Consider the following 15778-nt stretch of genomic DNA (forward strand, 5'->3'; position numbering starts at 1 on the left):
ACCGAAATAATGCTGCCTACAAGTAGGTGTCAAGTGGAAATCGGTTGGTGCCCTGTAACTTCAGTGGTCACTTCTTCACTTCTGGGTGTCCTGGAAATGGTGTGGTTTCGTTTCATTCCAAATAGATTCATTTGGAACCCTTTAGAGAAGGTTTCCTTGGCTCAAACTTTAAAACAAGTCACCGTATATGTGAGTCACCATATAGGACAGTCTCAGAAGAGCAATATAGGAAGAGCTGGGTGGAGGGGTATTCCATGAGGGGTGTCCTTGGCTATAGTGATCCCCCCTCTCTTTTTTTAAAAAGCAAAGTGAGGTATTTCTTGCCAGGGTACTGAGCATCCTTAGTAGGGGCTTACCAAATCTTAATTGCCCAACTAGGCCACAGTATTGCAGTATTGCACAATAAAGACCACTTAATCCAAAATGCTTGGAACCAAAAGTGTTTCAAGCTCTCTGAATTTCTTAGGTTTGGGGAATATTTGTATAGACTTCACCAGTTGAAAATCTGTACCCCCAAGGCATCCTATTGGGACTCTAAATGAGAGACGCATGGGAGAATAGCAAAATAAAAGGATACAGAGGGTCCTAGAAATCTACAAGTAGAACAATATGATAGGCAGATTTGGGCCCAGGGGTCCCGCTCAAACTAAGGCACCAGCGAAGGACAATACAGGAGGTAAACTTTAAACCCCTTCCCAGATCTAGCCAATGGTCAGAATATTCTCCACAGTTGAGTGGAGAGTGTGATATGACTTTCTCATGTACTATGGTGCCTCACATTTGACCATGTCCCCTGGAGGGGGAGACCTTGTGGCACTCAGAGGAAGGACAGCAGGTGGCCAAGAAGAGACTTGATACCCTATGAGAATATACAGGGGGAGGTAATCCCCCTCAGGAACAGTCATAGGGGAGGGGAATAATGGGAAAATGGCGGGGGGGGAGGAATGGGAGGATACAAGGGATGGGATAAACATTGAGATGTAACAAGAATAAATTAATAAAAAAAAAGTAAAAAAAAAAAGAAAATCTGTACCCCCAAAATACAAACTCTGAAATATGCTAAAATCTAAAAACATTTATATTTGTGTGTATGTGTGTGTGTCTGTCTGTCTGTCTGTGTGTGCATGATTTAGAATCCATATATATCATATAAATGCATGTACACTCACACACATATGGACATACACACACATATGCATGGAGGTTAAAAAAATCTCTAGCCAATCACAGTGAGATTTTCAGAACAGTTCTTTATGTGCCCTTAGGCCTCCTAACTATCCTGTCCACCAACATTATAAGAACATAAACGCAAAGCCCCACTGAGCCTCTGTGAGGCTGATCACTCATACATGTAACACAGTGAAGATACTGGGCATGGACCAGGACCCACAGCAATTCCCAACAAGTACTGTAGCCAAGATGGGCACCAGAAAGGGAGATTTTACTACTGAGAAGCTTCTCAGTCAAGGGAAAGGGTACTGAAAGGGGTCACTGATAAAAAGCAGTATATGTAAACTGCCTGAAGAAAGTCGGTGAACTCAGATTTTTTTACTTCTTTCTGGGATCATGATAGCTATTGCAGTAAGGTTTTGTTATGCATTTTAAGAAACTTACCTATGCTCTACAAAGTATGTTACATTATCGCTCTCTAACAGAGTACTTAGAAAATATATGGAAATGTGGAATTGAGGGATTTCAGCTGGACTGACTAGAACAGTAAAGATGGAGTGGGCATGGCAATGGAAATAATGGGCATCCACTAGGAGTTTCCTCATCTCTTCCTCAAATGGATTTGAGCCAGTCCATCACTACTAGAGAGATTGGAATCTGTCTGCAGCTCTATCCTTCCTCTATTACTTTCCATCGTTGCTTTCTGTTTCAGTTTGTTGCTTTTACTTTTTCCAGGTAGCGCAGAGAATCTGTGAATACTGCTAGCTACACACTGGTGTGCAAAGCCCGCCTTCCCCACTGAGTGAACTGGGATTCTCTGGTGCCATGATTTCCTGACACATGAAGAAATAAGTTTCTTATATTTCCTGGGATGTTTTCTTTGAATACCTCCAATTTATAGTCCTCATTGCCTGGATCCCCACCCCAACCCCACCTCCAGATGCCTGATTCTCAGGCACGCTGTCTAAATGAAGCTATTGCTTCTGAAAACTGGGTCAAATATAAAGTTCTTTCCAAATCTACTTTTTGACACCTTGGGTGAATGCACAGGAAACTGGAAATCAGAAAACTGATTGGTGGCCCTTCAAGTAATGCTAATAGTTAACCAGTTCAGAAAGAAATGCCTTCAGCATCTTATAAAGTTACCCATTGCCAGACTTTATTGCCAATACTCTCAAACCCACTAGTCCAACTGGAACAAGAAACCAAAGAACATGACTGCCACCTCTACCCATTGTCTTCTTAACTTTCCTTCCCCCAGCCAGACACATGGTATAAAGAGAAGTAAAGGAGGCTTGGACTGTGGCAAAATATTAAAGTAAGAAAGCACCAGATGAATGTGTCCTAAGTACCCAGTGAGCGATAAAGACAAAGGGAAGAGTGTACACACAAGAATAAGCCAGTAACGTATGAGATGGGTATGTGTTCAGGATGTGACAGAGACCATGTGAAGGAGGGTATTGGTGGGAAGGGGGAGTCCAAGGTGGTGACACTTGAGTTATAGGCTGGAAGATGAGACCCAGAAGCAGCCCATGAAAGGAGCCTTAGAAGAGCAATAAAGGACAAGCCAATGACAGAGATTTAGGCAACACACTAGGCGTGTGTATTGTGGATACACAAAAGATGGAAACACCCTCTAAACACATACTGAGATGACCCCCTTGTCATCACCCTCTCCTGCCTACCAAACCCAGGCTCAAAATTGAAAATTATAAGACATTCATAGTCCATGGGGTCAAAGGACATATTCTTTTTTTCCTATCCATTATGACACAGAACCACCTTTTATCTGGAATCAACTATATGGATTAAAAAAAAAAAACTAGAGAGAAAACACACAAGTAACTTATGTAATTTGGTGATAGAACTTGGCAAAAAACAAAAACAAAACCCACTTTTTTTCCTTAGTTATACACAGCTTGCTCTCTGAAGAAGAGGCTGACCCTCACCCCCACCTCAGGGCTGGTTTAGCCAGCAGCTCAAACTGAGAAAGAGTTGTTTCTACACCAGGCAGTTGTGTCATTGGTTTTTGGTGTGGTGGTTAAGTACATTTCCTGTATGTATATATATTTGTGCTTCTGTGTTCCTTCATGAAATGAACCAGATGAGAAAGGCCCCAGAAGGTTGTCTCTGGCAGGCCACACTGCAAGCGGGCACAGCTGTTGGGTGTAGGGTCAGCAGGCTCCAGCACTTTCCTAAATGTTTTTCTCCAGCAAGAAGTCAAAATCCAAGGAGAGGTGAAAGTCTGGATTTCTATCAATAAAAGATAAAAGTGATTCTCAAGTGCCAGGGCTCTTAGTGCTTGGTTCCCTAATAGCTCCATTAGTAGAAAGAAGAGTATTTAATGAGTCTTAAAGGTCTTGTGAACGTCATCAACCATTTATCTATATATCTTAGGGAAGAAAGTGAATCCAGAGCCAGAAAGTAAAAAAATTCCATGCACCATCCTGGGGACAGTTACAAGAGAGGCAAAAGTAGCATAAAAGAATGTCTAATCCCATGTGGCTTGGGGAAGGGGTAAGAACAGATAGTCACAGTGACATTTCAGTCTAGCTACAGAAGATGAAGAAAGTACAGGCAATGTTGCACAGTGGGTCAGCATATGGGGTCACATTACTTAAATTCAAATCTCATCTCATTTATCCATGGCATCATAAGCATCCTATGTTATAGTTCTGAGGCTCATCTTTCTTATCAGTAAGACAGGCGCAATCCTTATAATATATGTCTAAAGTTAGCTGAAATCATTCATGAGGCATGACCTAGCATTTCCTGGACTGGTCATTTTTTCCTGATCTTTAGTATCCGTGTTGACTAGCATAATTGTTAGGCAGACCTCTTGAGGCTGTGGGGCGATGCTGTTTCTTGCCAGTCTTGTGCTGGTTCTTCCTTTGGCTGTGGTCCTCCTGTTCTGGGTGTAGCAGGAAACACTGCACAGACAGCCTATGACAACTGTGTTAGTTGGTATCCTGTTACTGTGAAGAGACACTATGACCAAGGGAAGTTTTGTAAAGCCTTTCATTGGAAGCTTGTTTACAGTTCAGAAGGTTAGTCCATGATCATCCTGGCAGGAAGCAGATAAGCATGGTGCTGGAGAACTAGCGGAGAGCTTTACCTCCTGATCCATAAACAGCAATGAGATGGGTGGGGGAAGGAAGGGAGGAAGGGAAGGAGAGAGGGAAAACGAGAGAGCTTAGTGCTAGGGCCTGGGCATGGGCTTTCGAAACCTCAAAGCTGACCCTCAGTGACCCTCCTCCTCCAACAGGGACACACCTCCTCCAACAGGGACACACCTCCAACAGGGACAGACATGTCCTAACCCTTTGAAACAGTTCATCAACTGGGAACTAAGCATGCAAATATATGACCCAATAGAGGCCATTCTCATACAAACCACGATATAAACCTATTTCTCTATTTTTAACCCTGTCTCTCCCTTCTTTCTTCACTTCCTGCTGGGTCTAGGTTTTACTGTGCATCACCTATACCCCAACATTTGACATGAATGGGAGCGCTGTGCTGAAGATCGCAGAAGTGAGTACCACCTGTCTGTGTACCCTGCTCACTGGTGATTTCCCTTTGACTGAGAGGAGTGCTCAACTAGATCTGAGCGCCATCAGATAGACTCTCCGACCACTTCTCTGCTGACTGTGGGGAGTCTCTGCTGGTGTGCCTTGTGGGAAACATGCTGTGTGGCTAGCCTTACTCCTAATGTCATGGATCTTAGGGCTCTTCATGCTTTGTTTTGCTTTGTTTGAGGCTTTACATATGAAAACAAAAGTACCAGGCTCCCACTCCATTGCACTCAGGAATATTCTTTCTCATTCTGTTTTTTTTTTTCTAATAATTGCAAAGCATTTTCTGTTTAAATTTACTTTCAAGAAACATTCTGAGGTCTAGAAACATGTTTACTGATCCAGCTCTATCCATCTCACAAGCCCTGAGAAATGCATCTTGTAACTTATCACATGCTCTTTCCAGCACATTTCAAAATGTGTCCAGAAAAAAACAAAAAACTTGCCTCCTTGAATGTCTAGCTTGTGTCTCAGCTTCTGGAAACATCGTCTTTGCAGATCTGAACTTTATTTTGCCTGGAAGTTTTCCTTTCACTCCTTGAAAAGAATATTTTTAATATTTGCTTGTTCTGATAGGAGTACATGTTCATACCACAAAGTGGCAATGCTTTTCTGTGTTCTGAAATCATGGAGAAGCATTCTCCCACTGAGCTACATTTCCAGTTCGGACCATGTGGAAAATGTTTACAGCCGTCAGAAGAAAAGCAGCAGTGAAATAGTTGGCCTTCAGTGTGCCATGAAGTAGTTTTCAATCATGGACTTACAGCGTTACGCAAACACTTTTCTTTGGGACCTGTATGTGTCTCAGTGTATATAAGCAATGCAATAGCATTGTTATCAGAATTATTTTCAACTGAATTTTAAGAGACATGGTGAGTGGTCTCATTATTTGGGTGTTCACTTGTCCATTTGTCATAAAATAGTAAAATTTCTAAAGTTAGCAAGAAGATGGATTAGTATTCAGGAGGTTGTTAGCCTTTTGTCATCTGAAGGAAGACAGAGAAGTGACCCTTGTCAATGGACGCCAGGAAGGGAGCAACAAGGAGAGGAGACTTCTCTCACTCCTCAGGGGTAGCTTTATGAGGCCACCTCACTCATCCTCATAGAAATCAGGTATTTATTGAGAGTTTCTGAAAGTCAGAAAAAGACCCAGCAGACATGTCCAGATAGAGTGATTCATTAAACACAGAGGGGTCCCTGACGAAATCAGAAACAACCAGAAGGAAAAAAGTGTAGACTAAAGGTGAAGGCCCTTGAGCTTAGCGGTAAGTGAATATTCTCAGGAGTCTCCATGTTTGGTGTGGGTCCTACCTGTCCCACCCAAGAGGGTTCCCTAAGCATCTCACTCTCCAGCCCCTGTGCACCACAATTACCCCCATTTCATAGCATGGACATTCCAGTAAGATTCAGTACCCAATTCCACACAAAGGGCTGTGGTAGGTCCAGTCCCACAGTGTACAGTATTTGCTATTGTCTTTAAAAGATGTTAGGAAAGCAGCTTAGGAAAAATAAGACAAGCTCAAGTCACATAAAACTCCTCTGGGGATGGTGGGAAAAAATCCAGCTGATCTTTCCCCTCCCATTGTGGTACACACTGATGATCATTCCTGATGGCGCCGACTCTGAAACCTGTTCGTCAGGAAATGAGATGTGTACGTAAGTATGAAAGATGAGATTATTTCCTGGAAGTACTGTTGAAACCATGAAAGGACCATTAAGCTTTCCAAATATAAATGTGAAGGCAACATTAGTTTGTGTCTAACACAAATTTGCTTAATTAACCTCTAGTCGGAAAAGTCTTCCGCAAGCATACTTTCTGTGTTATGAGAGGAATTAAAAACAAATCACCGTATTTGTTAAATGAGTGATTACAAACTAAGCAAACATTATTATTAGCTATGCAGTTTCAAGAACTGTCATTACTAGACCTCCACACGGGTACAGTCCTGAAGGGTCAGGGTTCAGCAATAGACTTCTCTTAGCATTATGCATAGTTTAGAAGACATGCTGAGTTTTCCAAAGATAGTCACTCCCTTAATATAAAGGAAAGCTGAGGGCATGGAAATTGACAAGGTCTTTTATAGCTGGACTTTCTTGATCCACCAGCAGATGAATAAAGACATGGGGACTTATTATTTATAAAAGCCTAGGTACTATATAGCTTGGCAGACTCTCTGGTATATAGTTTTATGTTTAACCCCAACTATCCTAGCCATGACCCTCCACGTGGCTGGTTACCTCTCTCTCACTCAGTCCCAGAAATTTTCTTCCCGTGTCATGCTTGGCAAATCCTTGCATCTGATTCTTTTCCTGAGCCTCTCTCTCAGCCTGGCAACCCCGCCTTTCCTCTCCTGCCTAGATACTGCCCAGAAGCTCTTTATTGAGCCAATCAGTGAGTGAAGAAGGTGTATGTTTACAAAATACTGAGGCAGGTGATATATCATAAGAATAACAGTACTGGGCTGGAGAGATGGCTCAGCGGTTAAGAGCACTGACTGCTCTTCCAGAGGTCCTGAGTTCAATTCCCAGCAACCACATGGTGGCTCACAACCATCTATAATGTGATCTGATACATACTGTATACATAATAAATAAATTAAAAAAAAAAAAAAGAATAACACTACTGTTGTGCTTGGTGCGGAAGCCGAGAAAACTCACTTCAGACACAGAAGATTTTTTGTTTTTTGTTTTTTGTTTGTTTGTTTGTTTGTTTTTTTCTGATCTTAGGGAGACAGCCAGTTCGGGATCTGAACTGCATCCCCAGGGGGAAGTTGTATTGCATATGTAAAGGATGAAAACCACAATTAGCTCATATGGGGGCTGGATAGTGGAACAGGGCGGTCAGCTCTGACTCAAGTTATTTTGCTAACAAGCAGTTCTAGCTAACCTTGAAAGTGTGCCTGGCAATGTTTAGGGTATCCAAAGTAAATCATAGATAGTAAGGCTGCAAATAGAGTGTTGTCTAATATAAGGTCAACTTGACCCTCTGGCAAGGAATTTTCCCAGGGTTGGTGGTCTTTGAGATGGAGTTAGGCTGTTTCTAATAAAATGGAATCTGACAGCTTTACATGATCTCTGCATTCCCCCCATTCTTATGTACCTGAGTCAAATCTTTGATACCATAGCTCCATCCTTTATATAAGGGTTGATATCATGTCATAAGTTTGACTATATTAATATGGTCTTAATATGAATATAATGTAAAATAATGTTTGCCATGCAGGGGGCAAAAAGCATAACCATGAGGAGCAGGGACTAAGAGCCCATTTGGGGTGTGTCAATTGGCATTATAGGAACCCATTTGTCCCCTATGCCAGGGAATTCCTTTTGACATAGCATTTCAGCCTGTAAGGTGGGACAGTGGGTGACATACTCTGGAACTACTTCCAACTGACATTAGGATGTTGTTATCAGAGGCCCAGGAAGGTTGAAATGTTAGTCAAAGGGCATTTATCAGAAGCATCTGATTAGTTGATCAGTTGAAAGAGAGGGCGCAATCACATCAGCTGGACTGGTTAGCATCGGCTTTCAGCACGTCCAGATCTCAGCAGCTTGCAGTCCACAGGTGATCCCTGGACAGAGTCTGTCAGCACAGTGAAAATCTGCTGAGGCAAATACAGTCCAGGGACAGAATTAAATCTTCCTAGTAATTGGGGAAGGCAAAGAATCCCAAGACCAGGGAAAAGTCCCGTTTTCAGGAACAGGTAGGTATATGTATCTGGAGTTTATTTGATCTGTGGCAGGTGGATCCAGTTCTTATGTCTTTCTTATTCCCTGAAGCTTATATGAACTTTAGTTTACAAAAGGAAGTATATTAATATTACCATTGTATTGAGATCTATATTTTAGAAAAAGCAGTTAACAGGAGACACGGGCACTTGTTTTCTGGGAGCAGTCATTTCAATGAAGGAATAGTAAAAAGTTACATTGAAATCTGTTTATCTTTTAATATGAATCCTGTGAGCAAGGCAAACCTATTGCCTTTTAAATAAGAGACCTAGTACCTAGTAGTTTTAACTAGCTAATGAATTGACTAATGAACTAACAGTGGATCCAATTGTCCTCTAGCTGTCAAGCTGCCATTAGCTTAGCTTTCAATGTGACCAGAGACCTGTGAAGGATTACCTAGATAAATTTTTATGTCAGTTAAAATGACAAAGATGACTAGTCAGTCCACCACCCAGACAGTTGTCTCATCCAGGCTCCTGTGCTTTTCATAGCACCATGGGCAGAGGCAGTCTGGGCATCAGGCACAGAAGAGGCTATTTCTGTGGAAAATGAACATGAGAGAGACTGACCTCACCTGTTTTGAGAGTTTGCTTTGCATCGTTAATCATCTCTGCTTTTCTTCTCATTGTGACTAGTATTTTATAAAGCTGGATGTTCACGTATGCTGGAATAATCCAAATGTGTTATGGCTCTCTTCACTGCCCTGCGTCTTCATGCCCTCCCTGGTGATCAGGGGCTTGTGGCTTTTCATAGGGTATTTTGCTTCTGCCCAGGGTACAGGCTCTAGGCTTTTCCAGCTTTAAGTAAGAGATGCAAAGGGAACGCTGAAGTGGCATGATGTTGGGAAAAGGAAGAAACCGACCTGGCTTTGGTTTGCTTAGGTTTTTTTTTTTTTTTTTTTTTTTTGACTTGGCATTCTCTTTACTAGTTTCCTCCCGCCCCCCCATGTACTCATTTTAGTACTGCCTTGTAGCAAAAAAGTTAAGCATTTGTGCACTTAAAAAAAAAAAAAAAACAAAAAAAAAAAACCTCTGCCCTCGGTCTTAGACCTAGGGGAGGGGAATAGGGTAAAAGCGGGAGGGAGGGAGGAACAGGAGGATACAAGTGATGGGATAACAATTGAGATGTAATCTGAATAAATTGATTAAACAAAAAAAAATAAAAATAAACAAAAAAAACTGTTGAATACAGTTTAAAATATAAACCTTAGTACCATTGGCTAACTAGTTTAACAGCTAAACACCATAGAAAGCCTAAGAAGCTATTTCTTTTTTAATTTTTGGCCATGTCATACATAAATACAATCCACTGTGGTTATAGTCACCATCATCCATACATTACCCTCTCAGAATAGCTGATAAAATAGTTCATTCTGAGCACCTAAAAATAGAGATGCCAGAGAAAAGTAATATTGTCTGTATTTAACAATACATCCATTTGTTATATTTGGTATTATATTCCAAAATTTGACAGGATAAGCTTCTTAGGTTAACACTTTTTTCCCACTAAGTGTGCCCACCGTTTTTCCTAGTGATATGTCTCTTGTGATAACTTATGGCCAATGCTAACCCTATACTATTAACAACTAAAAACAGGGCATAGCATTCACACTAAAAAAAAAAAAAATACATTTGGCATTTGCAAAGTTCTTTTCTATTTATAACATGGTACTATATAAAGTTTGGTTTTTCGTGGATGCTTTCTCTCACAGCTTCCAAGGGGTTGATATAATGTTTTAAGGAAGGTTGGCTAACGAGTATGGCTCAGAGTTCAGGAGAATTTAAGTGTATTGTTGAGCTTTGAAAAATGGCTGCTCTTTCAAGTGTGGTGCTTTTATGGATTAAGAGTCCTCTTTGAATATGTGTGAAGTCTTATTTTAAACATTAAAAGTTACAAAGATTTTCTGAAGATATAATATATGAAGAAAACCATTAAATTATGAAAGACACGTGGCATCACACACTTGATTAGACCACAGATACATTGGCTTTATCAAAGTGCAGCAATTAGAAGTACTTTACCAAGAAGAGACTTGATATTCTGAGAGCATGTATAGGGGGAGGAGGTCTCCCTAGGTCACGGACATAGGGGAGGGGAGAAGGGGAGAAATGGGAGGGAGGGAAGAATGGGAGGCAACAGGGGAAGGGCTAACAATTGAGATGTAATATGAATAAATTAATAAAAAAATCTAAAAAAAAAAAAAAAAAGAAGTACTTTCAGAGTTGTAAAGTTATTCCCTCACACCCCAGTGCATAAGCACTGGAGATTAGAACACCATCCTAAAAACATGTAAATTACTTTGTCTTTAAACACATTATATAATGTATAATGATTTGAGAAAATGGGCACACACCTTTAATACCAGCACCCGAGAGGCAAAGCTTTTTGAGTTTAAGGCCATCCTGGTCTACATTGTGAGTTCTAGACCCCTCAAAGCGATATAATGAGACCTGTCTCAAAAAACAAACAAACAGACAAAAAACAAATATACCAAATTTGTTTTTATTTTTTAATGGAAATCCTATCTAGAAGGAATCCATCTAGACCAACATCCAAATACGTATTAAGTTTCAAATGTCCCTTATGAAATATTAAACATTCTGTAGGGTATGAATTAAGCTTTAAAAATATTTATTTTGTAGAACTAGGGATTGTGGTAAATGTTAGAGCTCTGCTTGCCCAGCACATATAGAGCCTGAGTTCCATCCCAATACTGAAAAAATAATAATGAAAAGAAAACATTTGCATTTGGTTAATTTTATTAAATGATTATTATAGTGTGGCTTACCAAGCTCTCACACCCTGAGTACTAGCAACAACTTTCTCCCCCTCCTCTCTCCCTCCCTCCCCCTCCCTCCCTCCATACCTCTCTCACCCTCTCTTGCTCTCATCTCAGGTATCAGTCAACAAATTAAATTTTCCATTTAGGTGTGAACCTCTATTTTTAATAGAGCCTTTCAGGGGCTGTTCCTAAGGACAGATGGCTTATGGAGAGAAAAAAACGTAGGCAAATTTTAAGCATTGCTATGCCCATCCTTGCTTAGAGGCCACAAACCCACAAAAGCTATGACATGACATTCAGAGTAATTATAAAATAATAGATTCCCCACCCCCAACCCCTCCTCCAAATCTGGGATTTCTCCATAAGTAGCCACAAAACCTTTTTAAAGATCAACTACACATTCAGACTCGCAGATATAAATAAGGAGGGCTCGACTGGCATGTTCCTCATCAGAATATCAGACAGAAAACAGGCAGGATGGTGACACTGTGTGTCTTTCCTTCACAGCAGTCCAGGTGGCTCTGTGGCTCTCAGCTGGCAGTGTGGCACATGAGGCTGTTACCTCATAAGCACAGGGTCACCCTTGCTTCAGAGCTCCACATCCCCAGCAGAAGCCACTGTTTGTGAAAGAACTCTGTGTGTAAGGCTTGCTTCCTGAGAGGAGGACACATCCCGTGACAGGGTTTTCTGCATGCAGGGAAGCCCAAGCCTGTGTTTTCACACCTGATATTCTGAATTGAATCACAGTACGTCAGAGACAGGTGCACACTCCCCCCCCCGGCCCCGCCCCCACATGTCATTTTGCCTTTGTCCTTGTTCAGTGAATACAGCAACAGTTAACACATTTAAACTGGTTATAGCTCTGAGATTTCCCAAGTCCTGTGCTGAAACAAATGGCGTTGTCTCCAGCCACTTGAGTTTCTCTTAGAATTGTTTGTGTCACACAAACCTCACAGATGTGAAGTTCAGAAATATGTGATTATGAGAGTGGTACAATGAGGACAAGATTTCCATTAATGTTTAAAAGCAAATTTCCAGAGGTTTAAGATATGGCTAGTTACTTTTTTTTTTAAAATAATAAATAGTTCAAAGTCCAGAAGGATTTGGAAGCCAGAGCAACATGACCCCGAGTTCAAGGCCAACCACAGTTAAAAGAAAGCAAGAGCTTGTTTAAAAATATAAAAATAAGTTGGTATCCTCTCAGGCTAATGCCAAGGACTGTCTGTGATAAACAGATGTCTAGAGTGTGTACACTGCTCTTGTTTTCTTACCAGGTGTGCATCGAAACCTACACAGGCAGCTGTCACCAGCGCAGCATCAACACTGCCGTGCGTGCAACTCTCAGTCAGATGTTGAGTGACCTGACTTTACAGTTACGGCAGAGGCAGGAGAACACGGTGAGATTATTGTGCTGCATGTCTGGCAGTGGTTTGATGATGACACGTGTGTGTCACTGCATGCCATATGTCCCAGGCCCTGAGCCCCTTCTACCATGGCTACTTCTTATTGGAAACACTGGGAAATACTTTTGAATTTGAATGTTCATTTATGTAAGTTTAAATATATAGAAATGTGCCTACTTTACACCAAAGTATAGAACACCCATAGGGCTTTTGTAATAAAATTTGATCACTTAAAAAATTTTTACTTTTCTTTCTTAAACTCAGTTTTTGAAACTTTTTTCATTGGATTTTTTTGTTAAAAAATACTATGTATATGGGACTAGAGAGATGTCTTAACAGTTAGAAGCACTGGCTGCTTTTCTAGAGGACCTGGGTTCAATTTGCAGCAACCACATGACAGTTCACAGCTATCTATAACTCCAGTTCTGGGAGATCCAGTGACTTCTAGCCTCTTCAAGTACTAGGCACACATTTGCTGCAAAAATATGCAGACAAAACACCCATCATAAAATAATTTTTTAAAGTTTAAAACATATTATGGTAGCAGCTCACTATATGCTTTGAGTTTGGGTATGATTTCTTGTATTAACAAAAGTGATAGCAAATGTCCCCCCATCTGCTAGGGCCTGCAAGGTAAAACTGAGTATCTTCTGACCTCAAAGCCCACCAGAGCTTTCTGCTCTAAACTTGCACAGATTGCCTAACATGAACATACAGAGGACAGCTTTTTTGTATGTGTTTTCCTTCAGGAGTGTGAATAAGAGATGAGTCTGCAAAAGTAGTGTTTTGCTTTGCCTTTAAAAATCAGCCTCTATAATAGTAACTCATTAAAATGCCCATAAAAATCCAACAAGGTTCCCTCTGGGATTACTCATTATTTTTTTAAGATAGGAAATCTCAGTTGGACTTGAAAATAATACTGCAAACATTCATTTTGCAGAGATGGAATTTCAGCTGTTTGATTTCAAATATTTCACATTTTTTTACTTCAGTAGTTTTCTAATTTTTAAGAAAACCATGGACTTGAAGGGAACTTTAGAGATAGTCAAGTCAATTTTTTGCATTCCTTATTTTATGGAGGAGATGATACAGATGAACTATAAAGTTAATGAGCTATCCATGAAGGAAACAAAGTTAAGCCATGGGCTCTGGCTCACAGACCACATTCTCCATCCACCTGTGCTCTGGAAGCCAGTGTAGGCAAGCAGCAATAATTTGAAAAAAAAAAAAAAACAAATTGTTTTTTTTTTCCCTTTTGTATTTGCTATATCTAAAGCCCAAGTTTCTGATAAAAATTGTTACTCTGAGATATCACTGTTACTTTAGCTAACTCCTTGTTGAAAATGTTCTCATTTACTGTGACTTTGGATATGATGGATGTAAGAATGTTGGCTCGAAAGAATCTATAAGGATAAAACATATTAGGAAAAAAGAAGAAAATTAAGGTGTTAAAAATTCTAAAACATTGTTAGTTTTTTCACCTAAAACTTGGATTTTTTTTTTTCAAAAGCTACAAAAGAGGAGTGTCTATTAGAGTGATGAAGTTTGCTCTAAGGAAGCTGTGGGGTCTCCTGGGGGACACTCGGGATTACCTGGGAAGAATGTGTATATTCTGTAGCGTGGCTCATTACTGCAAAGACTTCCTAGACCAACGCAGAATTAGGAAGCCCTGGGTGCAGCAGAAAGACATGAAATAACATGGACTGCAAAGACATTAGCATAAAGAATGCCTTCCACACAATGTCTGCAGTATCCACTCCTTGCCCAGAGCAGGTCACAGTTCTAATTTTGTATCTTTGAAAACCCTGAGTTATCATCTCACTTTATTATTGAATTATTTAGATGACCAAATCATTGCTGAATTGTAAGATGCTGGTGGCTGGACTCTTTAACTATAATTCTGATAACTTCTCTTAGCTATTGTTTTGGAGACACTGAAGTAACATCTCACAAAGTTTGCTGTGGAAGTAGCTGAATTTGCAAATTTTGAGTACAAAACAGTATGTTTATGCACCTGTAATGAGTCTTAAAAATGCACCAGAGTGGGATTATTCACGTCTCTGGTAGCTAATTGGCATGACAGTGCCCCCATATCAAACAAATCCTGCTACAGAGAGGCAGGGAACCTGAGTCACCTCTTTTCCATTCTCAGCTCTAATCCCTGGGCTATGCCTGCCATGAAAAGATAAGATATCTTATGTACAAGCCTCCTTCACTTCCTGTTTTTCCTAGGTGACATCTCTGCTCTCACAGCCCTGTATCTACCTAGCAACTGCCAAAAGAAGCTGTTTGAGAGTCTCACGTTAATATGCTCTCCCATTAAACTGGAAGGTGGTGCTTTGAGCTATGTTCGTCTTTGAACCTGCAGTCCCAAGTCCCACAAGGATGATTCTTCTTACAGCTGAGTCCTAGATCTGTTAGGGCCAAGCATAGTGTACCTTGTCACCTTGAGATGAATTACTGTCTGTGCAAAGAAGATTAAGTCATTTCTTCAGGTAGACACGGCCCCAAGTTACAGCCCGGCAAAGAAAGTACACCATGGTGCTTAAAATTCCAAGAAATGTTTGAACTCTCGGATAGTTTATTTTTGGAGACAGACTCAGTCATAGTCTTTCTCATTAAGGTCATAAGGAGTGAAATGCTTCCAGCGTGCTTTGGTAAGACATCTGACCTCAGAGTATTCCTCGTGCCATTTTGTTTCCTAGAACTCTGCATTGTCCAAGAATTAGGACTTTTCTTGCCTAATTTTCCTAATTGTTTCTGTGTGTGTCTTTCTCACTAGATAATTGAAAACCCAGAAGCCCCACAGGAATTCAGGAGTCAAGGTATTAGGTTTAGTTTTTACTAGGGCCTTTTAAAATGGGTGGGGTGTAAGAACACCTACTTGGTGCACAGAATTAAAGGCATAAAGATGGCCCAAGCTTTGCTTGGCTTTGCCTGGCTTAGTATTACCTACCCAGCCGCTGTCTTCTTTCTGTTCCTATACCCTCCTGTGCCAAGTGTGTGAGGGAGATTATTACTTTACATCCCTTCCACTTGGAGGCCTTTTATTCTCTTTCCCCTCCCTTTTTTCTTTTTCTTTCTTCCTTCATTTCTTTCTTTCTTTTTCTTTCTTTCTC

The 15778-nt window shown here is 40.7% G+C and overlaps 1 protein-coding gene across 1 annotated transcript in view; it reads left to right on the plus strand.

The window, feature by feature from the left end:
• Arfgef3 (ARFGEF family member 3) overlaps positions 1 to 15778 on the plus strand; it is a 144179-nt gene that overhangs the window by 47917 nt on the left and 80484 nt on the right. Inside the window, exons 5-7 of the mRNA XM_051164643.1 lie at positions 4636 to 4704; positions 12531 to 12653; positions 15442 to 15484. Coding sequence (XP_051020600.1) covers positions 4636 to 4704; positions 12531 to 12653; positions 15442 to 15484 — 235 coding nt within the window. The remainder of the gene's footprint in view (positions 1 to 4635; positions 4705 to 12530; positions 12654 to 15441; positions 15485 to 15778) is intronic.

Source organism: Acomys russatus, chromosome 21 (assembly GCF_903995435.1).
Source record: "Acomys russatus chromosome 21, mAcoRus1.1, whole genome shotgun sequence".
NCBI lineage: Eukaryota > Metazoa > Chordata > Mammalia > Rodentia > Muridae > Acomys > Acomys russatus.